The 22,017-nt window shown below is 34.6% G+C and overlaps 1 protein-coding gene across 6 annotated transcripts; it reads left to right on the top strand.

The window, feature by feature from the left end:
* Window positions 1-11,080: 11,080 nt before the first annotated feature.
* On the top strand, window positions 11,081-21,013 carry LOC120202980 (receptor-like protein 43). 6 transcript variants are annotated; one of them, XM_039203358.1, is made up of 7 exons: window positions 11,387-11,595; window positions 11,976-12,047; window positions 12,399-12,470; window positions 12,676-12,966; window positions 13,132-13,203; window positions 13,412-13,773; window positions 20,985-21,013. In XM_039203358.1, exons 1-7 carry the CDS (start codon window positions 11,406-11,408, stop codon window positions 20,997-20,999), a joined length of 1,074 nt encoding a protein of 357 aa, XP_039059289.1. In that variant the 5' UTR covers window positions 11,387-11,405; the 3' UTR covers window positions 21,000-21,013. The 6 variants fall into 6 exon arrangements, with proteins under 6 accessions (XP_039059287.1, XP_039059288.1, XP_039059290.1 ...); XM_039203356.1 differs by lacking the exons at window positions 11,387-11,595; window positions 20,985-21,013 and adding an exon at window positions 11,081-11,295 and having other exon boundaries at window positions 13,412-13,907; XM_039203355.1 differs by lacking the exon at window positions 20,985-21,013 and having other exon boundaries at window positions 13,412-13,907.
* The last annotated feature ends 1,004 nt before the right edge of the window (window positions 21,014-22,017 follow it).

The raw sequence follows: 22,017 nt of genomic DNA, 5'->3' as shown, positions 1-22,017 counted from the left end.
AACTTCACTCGAGATTTTCATCATTGAAGGAAACAACTTCTTAGGTAAGCTAAATGAGTCGCTTAATTTTTTTTCTAATTTTTATGAACAATTGTTTAGATATTGAAGTATGATAATCATTGTCAATATTATGTCTCAAACCTTCGATGGATGAACTTTTATTTGCCACTAAATTTATAAAATTGAGTTACTATTTGGAGCTTTCATAAACGGTAAAAAATTTTGAATAGTATTTTCATGTTTAGAAAAAGAAAGAAAAGCAACAGATTCTCAAGTGCTGAACGAAGAAATTAAGGGTTTGCTAGAAAAAAATATTAATAAATTTCTACCGTATTTTTGACATAATTGATTTTATATTTCTGGTGAAATTCCATATGTTATTGGAAATCTTACAGGTGATTGAACTTTATGAGAACAACTTTAAAGGTATAATCTCTTTTGGTAATAACTATAAAAGTATAATCCCATATTTCATTCTCTAAAATTTTAATCAGAAAATCATGACAACAAATTGTGAGAAAACGACTTAATTTGAAAATTTGTTTGCTTCTTGGTCATAACAACCTCAATGGTAAATAGTTGCTATTTCTATTTGATTTGTTTTTTATTATTTAATTTATATGAACAATTGTTTTAAGAGTAAACTACATTGATAGTCATTGAACTTTTAGGGCACTATCACTTTAGTCACCGAACTTTTAAAACTTGTATTACAGTCACTAAACTTTTAATTCACTTTCATTATGGTCTCTGTCATTAAGAAATATTGATGTCTCACTTCTTATCCAAAAAAACCCCTAAGTTTCAAAATTTGTAGCCACCACGAAGGACAAATCTTTTACGATCAAATCTGTAACAACCCGGAAAAACGAGAAAAAATATTTATAATTGAACAATTTGGAGAAATTTGGGGATTAAATTAAAAGTTTCAAAAACTTGTTGGTCATATTAGAAGTTGAAGGAAATTCAGGGACTAAGCCATGAATTCCTCCAAGAAGTGTCGACAGGTTTGGTTATAAACGTGTTTTATGATTCAAATCAGAAAACACAAAAGCATATTTCTTAAACTTTCCCTTCTCCCTAGGGGTGGGAATAGGCCAGGCCGGCCTGCAGGGGTCTATAGCCTGGCCTGTATAAAGCCTGGCCTGGCCTGGCCTATTTAATAAACAGATCAGGCTCAGGCTTTTTAAAAGCCTATTAATTTAAACAGGCCAGGCTTAGGCTTATTATAAAGCCTGATAGGCCTGATAGGCCGGCCTATTAAATTAAACTGACAGGCTTCATATCGTGACTAAAATGAAATAATTACACATATCATGACCAAAGTCAATCATAAACAAAAATGGTATAACATGTAAACTGGTGACTAAAATATAAATATGGAAAGATAAAGGCCACTTAGGCCAGGCCGCCAGGGTCTCTTCGTTCTCTCCTTTCTACTCAAATGTAGCGACTGACCACTCTCAAGCCAAGGTTAAACGAGCCGGCCACCGACCCACGACGGCCTCTTTGCTTCGATTGGCCATCACGAACCGACCGAGGAGCCGAACCAGTCCTAATCAAGGCCAAACCGAGACCCCAACAAGCCCCTTTTGTCTTCTTCCTCACTCAACTTAGAACCGAGAAGCCGAACCAAACGATTGCTAACTCGGGGACTTCAACGCCGAAGATATCTCCAACAAAAGGTAACAACTCCTCCTTAGTCCTTACTTTCTATATTCGGTTTTTTTTAAATATGCTTGGAAATTGGAATCGAACGAAAGTAAGAAAGAATAGAGAAGAAAAACTTTGCTTGCTTTGTTTAGTTTGTTATATTGATAACGCGTTAAAAATGAGGAGAGAATACAACCGTTTGTTTTTTAGTTCGAATCGGGAGCCTCTCTTACAATTTTTGAATCGGTGTGAGAAAAATGGAAAATGCTGAGAAATTTTATTGATTTTTTTATGCGTTCGATGATGCCAAAGCATGGGCAGGGGATGGGCGCTGTTGTCGGGCATGGTGTGGCGTGGGAAACAACAAAATATGGGAGCTGCTGTCGGGACTCGGGAAGGGTGCTTGCGTGGGGAACAACAAGGTATGGTTTCAACAATCGTGCTTATTGAACTGAACATACCACTGGTCCACTGGAATATATTTGTTAATTCCTGATTTCAACAATGGTGCTTATTGAAATTACAAAAAGAATGTTATAGAACAGAACAATCGTGCTTATTCAACAATCGTGCATTTAAACAGAATTGTTTCCGATTTAACTAATGATATAAGTGAGAATAAAGTTACACGTCAACTTTATGAGATGAAATGAAAGAATAATTGCATGTATAATGTATTATTGAAAATGAATTAAAGACTTGATTTTTCATCTAACTTTAGGCATTTGAATTAATGACACTTGGACACCAAATTCGATAAGAGGCAATATAGATAATAGAGATATTAAAGTATTTAACCACTAGGTCCTAGAATTTTAACGTTTCCTTTTCCTATTGAAGATGAAGAATGATAAACCTCCCACTAGGTCCTATTCCTTTTAACGTTTCCTTTTCCTATTACGTCTATTGAAGTAAAATAGAGAACACAAGTAACAAAAATTGCAGAGCAAACAAAAATCGTATCCTTTTCACTTCAAGCTTTGATATAGGCAAAACTTCAAAACCTTGCCATTTTTCTTTCATCTTCTTATTCCTTTAGAAAGTTTCATTATGAGTCTTGATTTAGGCATGTTCACGTTAGTTTTTTGTTACTTGGTGATATATGATTTCTATCAAGTTTCTTATTCCTATGTTCTGTCATGTTTTAATTAATATTTTCTACTAAGAGGAACACATGATGAATTGCTTTATATTCAATCCATTATGTTTGAGCTAATTCCACTGTTTCCCATATTGATGGATTTATCTTTGTTTCTGTTGTTTGATAGCATTAAACGATGCAAATGAAAGAGGAAATCCAGCACGTGAAAGTAATGACTGGCCAACCTATGCCGAATGGTGGACCTATGATGAACTATGCATCGTTCGGAGCTAATCAACAGTACTGCTCAAATAATCAGGCTATGCATACCCTCCTAACTGCACAACAATTTAAGCAACTTCAGATTCAATGGAGATGTAGGCTTATTTTTTGTTTGTAATAGTTAATATGTTGGTTTGATAGACTTGGATGATGCTACCTCAAGTATGAAGTTCTCTTTTGTTTTTGATTATTTTATATTGATTTCAATTTATATTAAAAATTAAGCTAAATTTAGTCTATTATAAAAGGTGTGTTATTTTTTAAAAAGGCTTTTAAAAAGGCTATCAGGCCAGGCCAGGCTTTTAAAAAGGCCAGGCCGAGCCAAAATAAAAGCTTTTGACAGGCTACAGGCCAGGCTCAGGCCTACAAAATTCATCGTAGGCCAGGCTCAGGCTTATCAAAGCCTGGCCTGGCCTGGCCTATTCCCACCCCTACTTCTCCCGCACCTTTTGTTCAAACCCGATTCCGACGACGTCAGACCTCCGATCGCCAAATTGAAACCACCAGCGTGTTCATCTTCGACCCATGAACAAAACCCTGTAAATCAATCATAGCAAAACACTGCCAAACGCCGTGACTTTCGAGTTAAAATCTCGACTTTTTTTTAGCACCACCGCCGAGAAAATCTTAAATTCATTTCCGATCGTTGATCCGTTTTCGACACCTCCCGCACCATCGTGTTCCTTGTGTCGTTCTGAGTCCGACGGTGTCCTCCTTGTCAACGTAGGTGGCGGCGCGTGAGGGAGGTGAAGCGGTCAAAGTTTCGACCGTGTTGAAATCGAGCTCTCCACTGTTTAAAATTTTGAACTAAGCTTGGTAAGTGACTTAAAATCACTTAAAATAATTTTTGGAAATTTTTCGGGAATTTTTAGGACACCGAAGGAGGCTTCACGCCCCACCCTTGCGCGTGGGGGAGGCACAAAACAGTGGTTGGGTATGTTTGACCGGCTTGACCGGTCTAAACCGGTCTGAATCGGCTTGACTGGTCTGACCCGGCCCGTTGACCCGACCCGACCTGTGTGCTATTTTTGTAAATATTTTTAAAAAGAGTGCCTAATACGCAATTAATTTCTATTATGGTGATATTTGTGTAAAAGTTGACTGTTGACCACTGTTGACCAAAACTTTGACATGCGTTGACTAGTCATTAAACGACCGTTGACTTTTTTTTTAGTATACCTATTCTGATATTTTTTGATGTCTCGAATATGTTTTTGGGGTCTGTTTCACCAAATTCAAACCAGAAAGCCTCCAAATCGTCAATCAAACACGTTGACTTTGACAAAAAATTCAAATTTTTGAAAAGTCATATTTTATGTTTTTCAACATCCTGATTTCGATTCCGCAATCCGTTTGGTCAAATTCAGACTCGAAAGCCTCCAAATTGATAGTCAAACCCGAAAAATGCATATGTACTTAAGAGTTTTAGCTTTGAATGATTAAGTAAGACATGAGACTGATAAATTATTATTGTTTGAAGGTACAAGAGACTCTCCTGATCGCTTGACAGCTAGACCCAGCTCATCTAGATCAGTTAAACTGCGTGGGCCTGTATTTACTAGTATGACCCGTAAATCTTATGATTTCATAAATTAATTATGTTAACCACTAGTAATATAGTGTTATTATGAATTAGGTTCGAAATCTATAGCAGAACATGGCGAGGCCAGAACGTAATAGATCTACGTACTGACATTATTATCGAGGTGTGTTCCCTACGTACTATTTGATGGTTTTAACTGGTTTGATAAATATATATATATATATATATATATATATATATTTCACTAGAATTTTATGATTCAATGGATGATGGTTCATGAACTATGATTGAACTTTATAAATGATATTTGAATAATTGGTTTCAATGGATGCTATTATTTTACCGGATAAGGATCATGGAAATCTTTACTTGTTATTTGAAATATGTTTATGAGGATATTATCTGGGTAGGCTGGAGTATGGAGGTACAACTCTGATCAAGCTGGTAAATCCTTATGGACCTAAGGCGTCATTTGGGTAGGCTTTCGGGCCCCAAGATGTTCCCTTAGGTTGGCCCCTTATACTAATGGGTATAAGGTTTCCCCATGGACGCAGTTCTGAGAACTGCATATAGTGTACAGGAGGAGGGTATATTATATGATTTAATATCTTATGATTTATCAGGATTTCCATGATACTTGACAAAATTATAATTGATGGTTTTTCATATGATGTTTTTACTGAAATAATGGGACACACTGAGCCTAGCTCACTTTTCGAAATATTATCCCTTTTCAGATACTGTTGGTTAGATAATTAGATCAAGCACTTAGAGGATCAACATATCTCTTGAAGTACATCTGGTTGTAATGTTTTTATCTTTCAAGTTGACTTTATTTTAGTAACATGGACCTTTATTTTAAAGTATTTATTTTAGTGATGAATATTGCTTTCGCTACTCATATTTGGTTTATGAAAATCTAAATTTTACGTCATGTTTTACAGTAAAGTTTTAACCTTTTTATTTATTTATTTATTTATTTATTTATTTATTTTTTATATTTGTGTTTTGGGTTTTTATTGTATAAATTATTATATTTTATAATGTTATTTGAAACATGATTTTAATTATCGAATAACGTCTTAGAAACATATCTTTAAGAATCATTAATGTGATCCGCTAGACTTAGTCGAAACCCTTAGGTCGGGTCTAGGGCGTTACATTTAATTGGTATCAGAGCTTTTGGTTTTTAAACCTCGGACTGTGTATGAGTCCACATTAAAAATATGGTTTTTAAACCTCGGACTTGTTGGAAAAATGAAGATGATGACTTAAGTGTGAAATATGATACTGACAATGACGAATATGTTTGGTTCCCATTTTCAGTGAAAATAAAAATTTATATAAAATAAAATTCTCAATTCGATTGAAATAAAAAAATGAAGCTCAGCTCAAGCTCAAAAAAATTGAACTTGAAACATTCTCAGATTTAGTTTGATTAAAGCTTGAACTTGAGCTTGAATTTGAATTTGAGTCCATTCGAATCGAGTGTTGACTAAACTTTGACTGAATCGAACTAAAATAGCTTGAAATTTGTATCGTCTCATTACAGCCCTACCTTTTATATGAGATTCATTGTGGATTTGGTTGACATATCCAGAGAATTTAATGTTCTGGCTTAACATATTGATGAAACCGGGGATGGAATGACAGCAGATGATTCATTTTTTAATTTTATCATGAAAAAGATGGACTTTGGGAAGAGTTGTTCGCGATGGATTAATCTTTATATTTTGACAGTGTCAATTTCTGTTTTAATCAATGGCTCTCCATCCGGCAGTTTCAATATCAGGAAAGGGCTTAGACAAGGGTGTTCTCTATCACCATTGCTGTTCAACTTAATTGGCGAGGCGTTGAGTGGTTTGTTGAACAAAACTGCTGATATTGGGCTACTTAAAGGGGTATTAGTTGGATCCTCTTATCTGTGAGTTTCCCATCTACAGTTTGCAGATGATTTGGTAGTGTTCTCTAAGACGAAGTTGGAGATGGTAATAAATATTAAGAGACTGTTCTCTGCATTCTACGGGATTATAAAAACTTTTAAATTAGAGGTTATTGTATTTATTTTTAAATTTGAGGACTCAACAAAACAACACCCTATAATCATGGGACTATTTGTGTACTTTACCCATGAAATTATTGGTTAAAGGTTGTATTAATACAATTCTTCTACATTGGTTGAAGGCTCTCTTTTTTATTATGCCAAAAAAATCCAAGTTCGGTTATTTATTGCGCAGGTCCTATTCCTTCCTTAATCTTCAACAATTCCTCTTTGCAACATATTTCAGTGGGATTCAATAATTTCTTTGGTTCTCTCTCCTCCAATATGTTTGATTATCTTCCCCTATTACTTCGTCTTGATTTGGGAGGATGTCAACTTTCTAGAAAAATTCCAAAGAGCTTATTTAAATGCAAAGAATTATAATATATATTTTTGGATTATAATTATTTGGAGGGGACTGTGCCATTAGAAATCTCAAATTTGACTTCACTCGAGGCTTTCACCGTCGGAGAAAACAACTTCTCAGGCATGCTTAATGACTCATCGTGCTTTAATAATGTATTTAAATGTAATAAAACAACTTCTCAGGTAAACTTAATGACTCATCACGCTTTAATAATGTACTTAAATGTAATAGAGTTATTTACCATTGAATTTTATTTTGTTTATTTTTTTAATTTATTTTAACCTTAAAATACAAATATAAAATTATCATATTACTGTACTCATCAAGATATAATATAATATGTCATCAAAATATTTTGATGAATTATTTTTGTATGTCTCGGGTACAATTCCACCTATAATCAGAAATATGAATTACAAGCATTTGGAAAAAATTAAATGATTTGTGATATGTGATTATCACATGCAAATTATTATTTAATATGCAATCACCTAGTAAAATTATATACAATATGATAAATGATATGTGATTATCTAATATCCATACTATACTATATACATGTCCACTATATAATAATATATAATATAAAAAAATAACCACGTGTCATCATCCGGATAAAATGAATAATGACATGTAGTGTTCTCTAAGGCGAAGTTGGAGATGGTAAGAAATAATAAGAGATTGTTTTCTGCGTTCTACGGGATTATAAAAACTTTTAAATTGAAGGTTATTTTATTTACGGGATTATAAAAACTTTTAAATTAAAGGTTATTGTATTTATTTTTAATTTGTGATAATATGAATATTTTGTTTGTGCTAAGTCTTCAGAGGTGTCGTGCATTTGGATGAATAGACCCTTAAACCATCCTAGTGCTATTCTTCAACTTGAGACTCAAGTCTTTCATACCCTCAAAAAAAAAAGGAAAGAAAAAGACTCAAGTCTTTCCTTTTGAGCTGTCTACTGTGGTTGGACCACAATAATTCTACGCATTCCTTCGTCAAATTAAGGGTATGATTTTTTTTAAATATACAACTGTGAGTGGAGTAGGACACTTTACGACTTGTGACTTCCTTTTGAGTTGTCTACCTCAAATTATGGGTATGATATTATTAATAAATGTTAGTTTTTGACTTTATGTGTTGGCAAAACACTTACCAAGAAATTAAGGAGCAAAGAAAAACACAATAAAATAATTATGTGTTGGCAACTTTCAAATGCATGCTTAAAGCTTAAAGTGGCAGCAAAGAAATTTCTACAACAAATAAGAGGAGTTTAAAATGACAAGGAAAATTACATGAATGCGAAAATGTCCATTTGGAAATTGAAAACAATTACACAAGGGAATAACAGTAGCTAAGACCATCTCCAATGCTTATCCCTACTCTAACGCATCTCTATCTTTACTCTAGAGATGAAACAGTAATTCATCTCCAGCGCTATCTCTACATTATCATTAACTCTACTTTATTCACAATATTTAACTATTATAATATTAATTTTGTAAATTTAAAGAAATCATAAAAAAATACAAAAAATTCGAAAAATTACAAAAAAAAATTAGTATGATTATTTATCTAATTTTAATATATTTTTATCTATCTTATAATTTAATATATTTTAACTAAAAAAAAATTAAATGTAGCGCGAGCTACAGTACCACGCTAGATGTAGCATGGTACTGTAGCAAATCTGTACAGTGTCGATGGAGCTGGCGCAGCGTTGGAGCGCGCTACAGTGGAGATATGCGCTAGACTATTGCAGCGTTGGAGATGGGCTAAGACTGTTTAATAAGGCTATATATATATATATATGTGTGTGTGTATATGAGTAGTGAGTGAAAAAAAATAACCTAGAGAAAGTGAAACTTAGCAAAGCTTTGAATACCGTGGTTGTATTTGTAAACTAGTCACAGTTAGTGTTTGTATCGTATTTGTATTTTGGTTTGTATTAATAATAGCGTGTGAGTTTATAAAATTACCGAAAGCCCATTTATTCTTCCAACAATAAATATATAAAATAAATATCATTTCAACTCAAATGTCTTGCAAGTCACACTCGAATGAATGAAAAAGGAGAGATTTTCCAAATACTTTACAATGTTTACCTAGTTGAACTCATCGTCTCAAGAGGAAAATGAGATAGAACTTATCAAGTGGTCTCAGTAGTAAAAGGGAACGTTGCTCTACTTAAAGGTTTCGGGTTCAAATAGCTACTTCTGCAAGGAGTGTGTGCAATATTAATATATTAAGAAAATTTTAAACATACACTATTATGTAATCACTAAAAAAAAGGAGAGGAAGACGGATAGAAAGATGGCTTGAGATTTCTAACAAATTACAAAGACCTTGACTTGGACAATTCATTGTTTTATAGTCATGTACTTTTTACACGACAATATATTTAACGCAAAGTCTCATTTCGTGGTTTTATCAAAGAATATTCAGCTGCCGTGATTGTCGTTCTAACTTAAAGTACTAGCATATTTGTCGTTTAAAATACAATACATGTTTGTTTATTTGGAACCGACATGCTTTTCAAGGCAACCTCTTGGTAACAGGTTGAGGTTAGGGATGGCAAACGGGTACAGTTTCGTGGATTCCGCACCGCATCCGCTCCAATTGGGGCGGGGATGGGTATAATTTTAGCGGGTAGTGGGCGGGTGTGGATTTAGAAAGTGGTACCCGTCGCGGGTGGTGGGCGGGTAATGGGTTTGAGACATTACCAGCCCCGCATCCGACCGCCCAGTTAAATATCCAATAAATTTTGGACCATTATGAATTTAGGTGTAATTTTAGAGACAAATTTATAAATTCTAATATTATATAAGATATAACATGTTGTGCCAAAGAACAAAAACATTATGTTTTTGTCATTTATGTTTCTAGACTTTAATTATGACTTTTATTATGGTGTGTTTATATACTTTAAGATCTATATTAACACTTAACTCATATAATCCTTGGATTATTTTATTATGTTTCTTAATGGACATGTTTTTTTATGTTTGTTGCTTATGTATAACTTAAGTTTGTTGTCAGGCGGGTCTAGACGGGTACGTCGCTAGTGGGTAGTGGGGATGGATTTGAGAATGTACCCGCGTGGGCGGGTGTGGATTTGAAAATTTGTACCCATCATGGGTGGTGGGCGGGTGGTGGATTCAAAAATATTAGGTGGGTATGGGGATGGGGATGGGGTATTCGCACCCGACCCGCCCGTTTGCCATCCCTAGCTGAGGTTGTCTTATCCCTTCAGTGTTTACTCTTAACTTGCACTTCAATTGTTTCTTTACTTATTATTTGATCTTTAAAGAAAAATTACCATAAAAATATTAGATAAACTTTAAATTCATATTTGATTTGATTAATAAATATAATATATACAACACCCAACTTTATGGTAAACTTCAATTGTGCGTATTTCTTATTCAAATTGTGAGTCGAAGGATATCGTGTCTAATTATTTAGAATCAAAGTATATAAAGAGCATCGACCTAACAATAGAGAAGCATTAAAACTCAGTTGTTTCTCTCTTCATGATTTGCATTTTACCCACACCCAACCTTATGGCAAAAACTCCCTTCCTCCTTCCTCTTATGTTTCTCCTGCTATTTGCAACCTTCAGGGCTACTCTGTCTGCCAACATCACCACTGATGAATTCGCACTTTTAGCCTTAAAATCCCATATAACTCATGATCCGCACAACCTACTAGCAACCAGCTGGTCCACTTCTATATCTGTTTGCAATTGGATTGGTGTCACTTGTGGATCCAGACACCGCAGAGTCACTGCTCTGAATTTGTCAAGTATGGATCTCACGGGCACCATTCCATCTCAATTGGCAAATTTATCTTTTCTTGGCTGGCTCGACATTCATCACAATAGTTTCCATGGCTCTTTACCTACCGAATTAACTAATTTGCATCGATTGAAATATTTGGACTTTGGTAGCAACAACTTCACTGGTGTTATCCCATCTACTTTGGGCAATTTGTCAAAATTAGAAACGCTGGTCTTGCTTAATAATTCTTTTTCAGGTTCCATATCTTTCTCGATAATGAATATATTTTCATTAGTTAAAAGATATATGTAACTAACAATTTTACTGCAGGACATCTAGAGTCTGGAATATTTGATAACATGTCTAAATTGCAAGTATTAAGCTTGGCTGGGAATCAAATTTCTGGTAGCATTCCTAATAGTTTATTCAAGTGCAAAGAGTTGAGGCATTTATCATTGTGGAACAACTCTATGGAAGGAAGTATACCTATAGAAATCGGAAATTTGACTATGCTCCAATCTTTGTATCTTGGTTTCAACAACTTCAAAGGTAAATTTTCCTTATTTGCATTCCGTTCTCTTTTATTTTCATTAGATAAAAGTTGTTTTATAATTAACAATCTCACTACAGGCCATCTAGAGTCAGGAATATTTGATAACATGTCGAAATTGCAAGTTTTAAGCTTGGCTGAGAATCAAATTTCTGGTAGCATTCCTAATAGTTTATTCAAGTGCAAAGAGTTGATGTTTTTATCTTTATGGAACAACTCTATTGAAGGAAGTATACCTACAGAAATCGGAAATTTGACTGTGCTCCAATCTTTGTATCTTGGTTACAATAACCTCAAAGGTACACATTTCCTCATTCGTATTTCGTTCGCTTTTATTCCATTACCTTTTTCCTTATTGTTTAGTTGTGTTCTCCTCAAGTGTGCTCATTAATAAATTTTGACGGAATTAATTATATGTTTCAAGTGATATTCCATCGACTATTGGAAGTTTGACTTCTCTAGTATTCATAGATATTTCTTATAACAAATTATCAAGTATAATATCATATTTTTAGTTTATTTTGTTGAAAATATAAGATTTTTGCAAAACAAAAACACCAGCATTGATTAAAAATAGTTTGAAATAGATTAGAATTAAGTTTAATTGTGTTGTGACTTAAACAACAACCTTAGAAGTAAATATTAATAAATTTTGACGGAATCTAATCATATGTTTCAGGTGAAATTCCATCTGTTATTGGAAACCTTACTTCTCTTAAGCATATTGGCCTTTCTCATAACAACTTCTCAGGTAAAGATATGCTTAAATTGTAATTTAAACTATTTAGAGCTTTTGTAAATGGTAAAATTATGATTTTGACGAATTTATTATATGTTTCAGGTGAAATTTCATCAAATATTAAGAATCTTATTTCTCTTGAGTATCTTAACCTTTGTAATAACACCTTAAAAGGTATAATATCACATTTCTATTTTTTTCTCTTATACAATTCATTATTTTGCTCAACATGAAGAAATTTAATCACATACAAAGCAGTCATGATGGAAAAATATGAAAAAGGACATTTGAAAAGCAAAGCTCCCAACGAAGAATAAAAAATAAGGAAATAGCTTCTCATTACAAATCTTTTGTATGTTTCAGGTGAAATTCCATCGGGTATTGGAAATCTTACTTCTCTTGAATTGATTGACCTTTCTGAAAACAACTTAAAAGGTACCATATCGTATTTCTTCTCTTTTCTTTTACAAGTTCTATTATTAGTCATGTAAACATTTTTCAACAAATTGGGTTTAGATGAATTGAAATAATAGATTAAAGGTTGGATTGATACAATTTTTTATGTGGGAATTTTATCATAGTTTTAAGTGTTTTCTTTTCATTATGCTGGAAAATTGAAGTTTGGTTATTTATTCCGCAGGTTCTATTCCTTACTCAATCTTCAACATTTCCTCGTTGCAAGTTATTTCATTGGCATACAACAATCTCTTTGGTTATTTCTCTTCCGATATGTTTGATTATCTTCCTCGATTACATTATCTTAATTTGGAATATTGTCAACTTTCTGGAAGAGTTCCAATGAGTTTATTCAAAAACAAAGAGTTAAACTTTTTGTTTTTGGATAGTAATAATTTGGAGGGAATTGTGCCAGTAGAAATCTCAAATTTGACTTCACTCAAGTATGTCTCTATCGAAGATAACTACTTATCAGGTAAGCTAAATAACTCATCTTGCTTTAATGATGTACTTAAGAGATGATGAGTTACTAACCATTGAACATTTTTTAATAATAAATATTGTTGTAATTTGTTTTAACTTTTTTATTTAGTTTCTTCACCATAATAATATTTTTAGTAACTTTATTTATATGTTCCAGGAAAAATTCCATCAGTTATTGGAAACTTAACTTTTCTCGAGGAATTTGAGCTTTCTGATAATAACTTAACAGGTATAATATTATTTTCCATTTTTCTTTACTTAGTTACATGTTAATATTAGTAAGCTTTACAGTTTTTGCATCCAAACTAAATATTAAACTGAAAAAATAAATTCCAAAATTATTTTATCAAAATATTTTATTTTTACATTACAAACTTTATTTATTTCAAAGATTATTCAAACTCCTAATTTTAACTCTGTTCCAAATTTTCTGCAAGGCCAAATTCCTTCCTCATTATGCAATCTGAGTTCCCTTAAGGTTCTTTTCTTATACAAGAATAGTTTGGACGGAGAAATTCCAGATTGCATTGGAAACATGAGTTCTCTTTCACACATTGACCTAGAGAAGAATAATTTTCATGGTAAAATACCAGAAAATTTTGGTAAGAGTTGCACCTTACGCAGTTTTCGAATCAGCGACAACCAAATAGAAGGGTCACTGCCACGATCTTTGGGTAATTGCAAAGAGTTGAAGCTTCTCGACGTTGGAAACAACTATTTGAATGACACATTCCCAAATTGGTTAGGAAATTTGGATCAACTGCAAGTGCTTATCTTGAGATCGAATAGATTCTATGGTGAAGTGGGAGCTCAGGAGTTACAGTTTCCTTCACTCGTTTATGTCTCATTGATATTTCTCATAACAACTTCAGTGGCTATTTACCTATGAAATATTTTGAAAATTTGCATGCCATTAAAGAAGTGAATGGAAAAAAAGATAAACCAGAGTATATGACAGATGGATCAGCATTTGGAGTGTGGAATTATGCCATCAACATATCTTTTACAATAAAAGGGTTGGAAACAGAGTTTGAGCAACTGCTAACTATATGGACAGTTATTGATTTTTCCAGCAATCAGTTCTACGGAGAAATTCCTAAAACACTTGGAGAGCTTCACTCACTTATTGTCCTGAACCTCTCTCATAATTGTTTAACAGGTCATATTCCATCATCATTAGGTGATATGTCAGAGCTTGAATCATTAGATCTCTCATCAAACAAACTCCATGGAAGAATTCCAACAGAGTTGAAAAATCTTAGGTTCTTAGCCGTGTTGAACTTTTCTAAGAATAATCTCATGGGACCTATTCCTCAAGGCAAGCAGTTTGATACTTTCACTAATGATTCCTACTTAGGAAACCTGGGTTTATGCGGATTGCCATTATCAAAAAGCTGTGATAGTGATGAGGGAACTCCAGCTAAACCTGATAGAGATGATGATGATGGAATGAACTGGAAATTTTCAATATTGATGGGGTATGGATGTGGGTTGGTGCTGGGACTGACTACGGCATACATTATATTCAAAACTGAAAGACCATGGTGGTTCATTAAGACCTACGAGAGAGTTCGACAAAGATTTGCAAAAAAGGTAAAGAAGAGAACTCTTTGACGGATTTTTGCTGCAAAACAAGCAGTGGACTGGGACTTAATCCATCCACCCCTGGTTCAGGTCCTTCTCAATATCTGTTTTATATATAGTTTTCAAATAATTATGGTTTCCATCTTCTATTGTCTCATTTTCTATTTCCACTTTATTTTGGGCTTTCCTTTATATTGTAATTAGACGTATCTCCACATTCTACGGTATCATAAAAAAATTAGATTAAAAGGTATTATATTTATTTTTAATTTGTGATGATATGAATATTTTCTTTGTGCCAATTCAAGTTATTGTTTGATGTAAATACAATAGGGCCTTGGCACCCTTCCAAGTTTAGAGTTAAATTACTTTTTGGTCCTCAATACTAGATCTGCATTGTATACTATGATGCTAGAACATACGAAGAAAAACAAATACTCGATTAAATTTGATAATAAGAAGAGAGTTAACTTTTCTCATAAGTTAACTCTCTTCTTATGTGCTTTTTGTGGCCTAGTGTATTACATGTTCCATTAAATTTGATAATAAGAAGAGAGTTAACTTTTCACATAAGTTATCTGAACAATTTTTCCCACAATTTATTTCTCGGACAATGAATATTTATGTCTATATTTTTTTTCTCGGTAAGAAGAATTTATTAGATATAAACGCACAAATCTATCCCGATTGTATGTCTCATTAGAAACCTCCCAAGACCTAAATGGAGGAAAAGTGAAAAAGAGTAAGCACGATATCTATGTCTATATGCTTCAATCGAGAAAGGAAAATTGGATTCGAATTTATTGCTATGGCTGGTGTTGTGCCCTAGTGTGAAAAACGTATAGTAATTTCCCTACTTTGTTACGATACTCGTGTACATCTTTAAGTGGACTGACTGCATCCTCTCACAAAATCAAATGCTGTTTCTTATAAACTAAGGAAAGAAAGAAATTCTGAATATCAACTTATAGTTTATACAACAAATTAGATGGATTTCTACAATTTTAAAATTGAATAAGAAAGTTCTCATCCACAGAGCTGACATGAACACCTCAACCAATTTATATATAAGAATGCATGATACATTGAACACGGATAGATACCCAAATGCCAAAGAGCATGACTTTAAACAACCAAACCAATAAAAAATGACTTGTATTTTACCCACACCCAACCTTTTCATGCCATGTATTGTAGGCATTTATTTTTAAAATTATGACTCAAAATGACACCCTCCCTAAATCCAAATTATTTAAAGACACTGAACTAAAAATAGAGAAGCACTACACTCAGTTGTTTCTCTCTTCACGATTTGCATTATATACAAACACACCCTTATGTTAAAAACTCCCTTTCTCCCTCCCCTTATGTTTATGTTGCTATTTGCAACGTTTATGGCTATTTTGTCTTCGAATTCACCCAACATCAGCACTGATGAATCCACCCTTTTAGCCTTAAAATCCTATATCACTCATGATCCACACCACCTCTTAGCAACTAACTGGTCCACTTCTATCTCTGTTTGCGATTGGATCGGTGTCACTTGTGGATCCAGACACTATAGAGTCATTGGGAAGCAGTCGATAAGTAGTTGTTTTATCATTTGTATGGTGATATATCTTATCTCCTGGATGTTCAAATTGACCGAAATCTGTTTAGAGCCTTGACACAATTCTGAAATCCCGCTTATAGCTACTTTACATTTGGGAGAGTGGATCTGACACCTACCATAGAGGAGTATCGAGCTTTGATCCGTTGTTCGAGATCTCAGATGGATAGAATATACACCAAGTTGTCAATCACTCCTTCATTCAAAAAGAAATTACTCTTGATGACTGGAATGAGCAAAGAATGGGTTGTTAGAAACATTAAGAAGAAAGGAGACAACGAGTGCATCTCTTGGACTGCTCTGAAAGAAATAATTGATCATTATTCAGACAAGAGGAAAAAGCATGACTTGTTTTCTCTGGGGATTTATGGGCTTATTATTTTTCCAAAGGTGTTAGGGTATGTAGATGTATTTGTTGTCGACCTGTTCGAGAGATTAGACAAGCATTTGGATCATATTCCAGCTATTCTAGCTCAGACGTTTCGTTCTTTGAGTTCTTGTAGACGCGAAGATGAAGGATAATTTATAGGGTGTGTGCCCCTGCTGTTAGTATGGATTCTTAGTCACTTCAAGCACGTTAAAAGGGCACTAGAACGAGTGTTTCTGGACGGGTTTTTACCTTTGAAGGATTTTCTTTCCAAAGAATGGCATGGGGGTTTCACCGAAGAGAAATAGATGGTTATCTTCAAGGATATCAGGGATGGTGATATTTTATGGCGAGCTTCATGGAATGTCTCTTCAGATATACTTTACATATGTGGAGAACGAGATTGGATTCCTTTTCCAGGTATCTGGGGTTCTGTCGGGTATGCACCTCTACTAGTTTCTAGACAGTATGAGTCAAGACAATTCATTCTAGCCACACGGGACTTGTCAGGGTCAGATTTTGCATTCAAAGGAGAACAATATAAGGGTAAAGTCAAGGGGATTGCTGAGGCATGGAAACAAACTCGTCGTGTGAATCTCTTCACTTATGATATCGAGTTATATCATGAGTACAAGCAATAGAGAAGTAATCGAGTAAATGATAATGTCCCTATGGTGAATCCTGAAAATATTCAGCCCATGGAAGAACATTTGAGAATGGTGCCATCTCTGTTAGAACTAGCTAAACGTGACTTCGAGGTAGAAAGGAAACAATGGAGAGTAACCTTGCAAAAGTTAGAGGATGAAGTGTATCAAAAAGAGTTGGAGATTGATATTCAGAAGGGTCGAGCTGATCAGATTGAAAAAGTGGAGAAGCAACTTCGATCGGAGTTTGATGATCTTCAATTATCCTACCGATGAATGGTGAAATCTCAGACACCTTCCAGTTCAAGTAAATCACCTGCTGAATGGGGACAAGAAGTGGCAAGCCTAAAGAGGGAAGCTGGAGAAAGTAAGGAAGAGCTCAAGCAAAGTAGGCATCAAGCTAAGATTCTCGAAAGAAAACAGTTCTTTAGAGCAACGATTGTAAGAGAATCAAGCTTCATTACAACGATATTGAAGCCGGGAAGGTAGCTCAACCCGTGGAGAAGTCAAAAGTCTGAAGAAACGAGTGAGTGCGCTTGAGGCTATGGTTTAGGATTTTCAGAGGAGAGCAAATGAGCTTCCAATAGTTCCTTATGAGGGGGTTATGAAGTGGCGTTATCGGTGGGAGCAAGCTTAGGCGAGGGTTAAACTAAGAGATGACCTCATTGCTTGTTACGTAGAGCATGCTCAAGAAATAGCTCAATACTTGATCAATCTGTCTCATGAAGCTGCTGCTGTAAGTGAAGAACTGGAGCCTGATGCTGAATAGAACTAGAGGATTATGGAGTTGCTGGCACATATACAACAAATAAGAGAAATAATGCAGATTTATCTGTGATATGATCCAACCTTATAATTGAACTTCGTTTATAATATAAAAAGTTGTTCTAAAGAGTCATTCCAGGATCAACACCCTGCATTTTGCATATGCATTTTTATTTTTCTTACAATGCATTTAAATTTTTTGCATCGTATTTTATTCATTCATAGGCATATATTTCATATTCATTAATAAAATATCAACATTAACAACATGACTGTGTGACAAAATACTGGAAACTTCCAAGCATCCTTATAATACCAGGAAAAAAGCCATGGATGAAAAAATCGCTCAAATTGAGAGAACTCAACATAGTTGCAAGAGAATATTAGGAAGATACAAGAAGACATGATGAATGATCATAAAGAAATGTTTGCTAAGTTTGCAAGTCTACTTGAAGGAAGGTATCCTGAACATGGAAAAAGTCTTGTGCCCGGAACTGTAACTGAGGGACCATTTTACCCCCAAGTTTCACCCCAACGTAATCTCAGAACATTCAAGAAACGTCTGTTCATACTGGGAAATTACACATCAATCCAGTCTGTGCCTCTATGAATTTGTGTCCTGGATCTAGTTCACATCCTGAAGAACATCAATATCCTCAGGTTCCTGATCTTGATGAAGAAGCTAAAAATGAACAAAACAAACAATTGAAGGAAAAATGGAAATAGTTAGAAGGGACATCAGAGCTAAGAAAGAAGATACCAATGTGTGTGGAATCAACCCTAAAGAATTTAGTCTAGTTCTTGATTTGGTTTTGCCCCCGAAGTTCAAGATTCCTAACTTTGAGAAATTTGACGGTACTAGATGTCCCTCTGCTCATATTACAATGTTTTGTAGAAATATGATTGGATACATAGGGATAATCAATTATTGATACATTGCTTCCAAGAAAGCTTGACATGTTTAACAATCTGATAGTATAATCAACTGAGTAGAACTAATATTAGGTCATGGAAAGACCTAGTTAAATCCTTTCTCGAGCAGTATAAACATGTGAAGGATGTTAGGCCTAACATAATGATGTTACAAGGAATAGAAAAGAAGTTTAATAAGAGTTTTAGATAATATGCTCAAAGATGGAGGGATATGGTTGTGCAAGTCCATCCACCACTAGAAAAGGATGAGACAAATATGCTTTTCATCAATACTCTAAGGGTTCCTTTTTTTCACATACCTTATAGGTAATCCTTATCAAAGTTTTTCTAATATGGTTATAGCTGGATAAATGATTGAAATGACAGTCAAAAGTGGAAAGCTAGAGTAAGGGAAGTCTAATAAGAGACCGCCAATGAGGAAAAAGGAAATGAAGTCAGCAATGTGAGGCAATATGATTCTAATAATATCACTGTGTCCCGACCTCAAAGAATAGGGTCATCAACACAAAATGACAATAGACAAGGGGTAAGGGATCAGAGGAGAGAAAGAGAGAGGCCTCAATTCGATCATATCCCGATGACTTATAAGGAACTGTTTCAGATATTATAGAACTGACTTATCCCAACTGGTACGATGCTAGTGCTCAATGAGAGTACTACGCTGGAATCCCGTGTAATACCCCGATTTAGGGGCTAAATTTAAGAAATTATAAAGTGGTGAATTTAATTGGTATTTTTAGAAGAAATTGGGGATTCAATTGTAAAGTTTTAAAGTTGGTAGACCGTTTTATAAAGTGTAGGAAATTCAATGGCTAAACCCATGATTTAACCAATTTTTATATATGTTGAATTATAAATCTCTCCCCCGTGCGCAGGCAGCATATTTTCCCCAGTTTTTCTCTTCCGTTGACCCAACTTTCAACTCCGATCTACTCGCCGTCTAACCTCCGATCGACGATCCGAAACCACCATTGTGTTCATTGTCAACCAAGGAACAAAACCCCTCAAACCTTTCGTCGTGAATCGTCATCGTTCGTCGTTAATTTCAGTCGGAAGTATCGTCGGTAATAACTCAGTTTTAGTTGGTTTTTCATCGATTCACGACGATTCGGTCATCCTTTTACGACACCTCCCGTACCATCGTGTTCCTTGTTCCGTTCCGAGTCTGCCGGTGTCATCCTTGGTCTCCGTCGACGGCAGCGCGTGAGGAGGTGAAGCGGTCAAAGTTTTCAATTTGTTGAAATCGAGCTCTCCGCCGTTCAAAATTGTGAACCAAGCTTTGTAAGTATCTCAAAATCGCTCAAAATAATTTTTTAAGAATTTTCCATGATTTTTAGGCAGCCGGAAGGGGCCCCACGCGCCGCCACTGCACGTGGGGATGGTCGAAATGACCAGTTTGACCGGTTTTGGTGCATAGTTGATCGGTTTGACCGGTCATAACCCGACCCGACCCGACCCGTTTACCCGACCTGTTGACCCGACCCGACCCTTTGACTCGACCCATTGATCCGACCCGTTGACCGTTGACCGTTGACCGACGTTGACCACTTTTTGACCAAAACTTTGACTGGCTTTGACCGGGCATTAAACGACCTTTGACTTTGACTGAGTATACCTATCCTGACATTTTTCGACGTTCCAAATCCGATTCAGCTGTCCATTTTTCGAAATTCGAACCCGAAGACCTCAAAATTGCCGGTCAAACCCGTTGAATTTGATTTTGACCGAAAATTCCAAATTTCCAAAAAGTCATATTTTATGCTTTCGACGTCCTAAATCTGAATCCGAAGTCCGTTTCGCCAAATTCGAACCCGGTAAGCCATCTTTCACTGATTTATCACCCGATTCGATCTGTTTATCGCAATTAAGCTCCGTTTCTGATATAATTTATGTTGATATGTATCTGAGGAATTATTGGAAGATGATTTCAAGATCGAGGGCGTTCGAATAGAATTTTATGGTCGATCAGTATTGCACGAAAATCGAGGTAATACTTTACTACCTCTTTATGCTTTATAGAACATGTTGGTATTGTAAATGCATGAATGGAAATGTTTGGTCTCATATGTGTAATTAATGAAGATCTACACTATATACGAATACGGTAGAAAGTAGATAACTGAATATGGCTCAGATGACTATTATAAGAAATTGGAGGACAGTTGGAATTAAATTACAAGTTCTGGAATTAAGTGATAAAAGAATCAACCATGGATTGTAAATTATAATTTATCTCATTAAAGGTACTTAGATGATAAATTATGAGAATATTTCGATTAGGTAAAGTTATGAAATTACCCTTATGTTGGAAAATGACAAGAATTGTCTCTGGAAGTGTATTAATAAATCTGAAAAGAATTATTGATCTGCTAAAACTATTGATGTGCATAAGAAATGTTAGTTTTACTTGGAAATTATGCATAACTGGTTTTTAACCCCAAGAAGGTTTATGCTAGATACTAGAAGTCTTTTAAGGAATCATTTCAAGATCAAAGAATGTTCAAGAAAGCAATTAATCATAGGATCTCTAAATTATATTATTTTCGTTAAGAGCTAATATCGAAATTATTTGGTTAAGAAATTACGGAAATGCCCTTAAGAGGTAGAATAGTCTGAGTTGACTTTGAATGAGAAAATACTTAGAGGATTCGTAACTCAATTAAGTACGGATTTAATTGTTAAGATCCTGACTTAGTGCAGGAAAATTCCTGATATTCCGTTTGTAAAATCTGAGAAGGCACTTGACCCAGAAATATCCGAGTTATGAGTAAATACCTTAAGAATAAATTGTCGGGGTGTTCTGTTGTCATAATTATTCGAAAGGACTGAAGTAAATGATAAGATTTAATTAAATAATAAGACCGGATGGAAGGAAAAGATTGAAATACCGTAGATCTGTAAAATGACAAAAATATCCCTGTAATAAAAATGACCCAAGAATATCACCAAGCTCAGGAATGATTGGATATCCTCGAGCTCTGAAATGAATGGAATAAAACTGAATACCAAAATTACCAAAATAACCTTATGGTCTAAACTAAGTAAACGTCTTGAATTAATTAAGGAATCCAAATAAATATAGCTATTGGACTACCTTCAAAGATAATAGAAAACAATTTAAGTGAGTAGATCAACCCTAAA

Source organism: Hibiscus syriacus, unplaced genomic scaffold, assembly GCF_006381635.1.
Source record: "Hibiscus syriacus cultivar Baekdansim isolate YM2019G1 unplaced genomic scaffold, ASM638163v2 tig00009009_pilon, whole genome shotgun sequence".
Classification (NCBI taxonomy): Eukaryota; Viridiplantae; Streptophyta; class Magnoliopsida; order Malvales; family Malvaceae; genus Hibiscus; species Hibiscus syriacus.
This window is presented reverse-complemented; position numbering and strand designations above follow the sequence as displayed.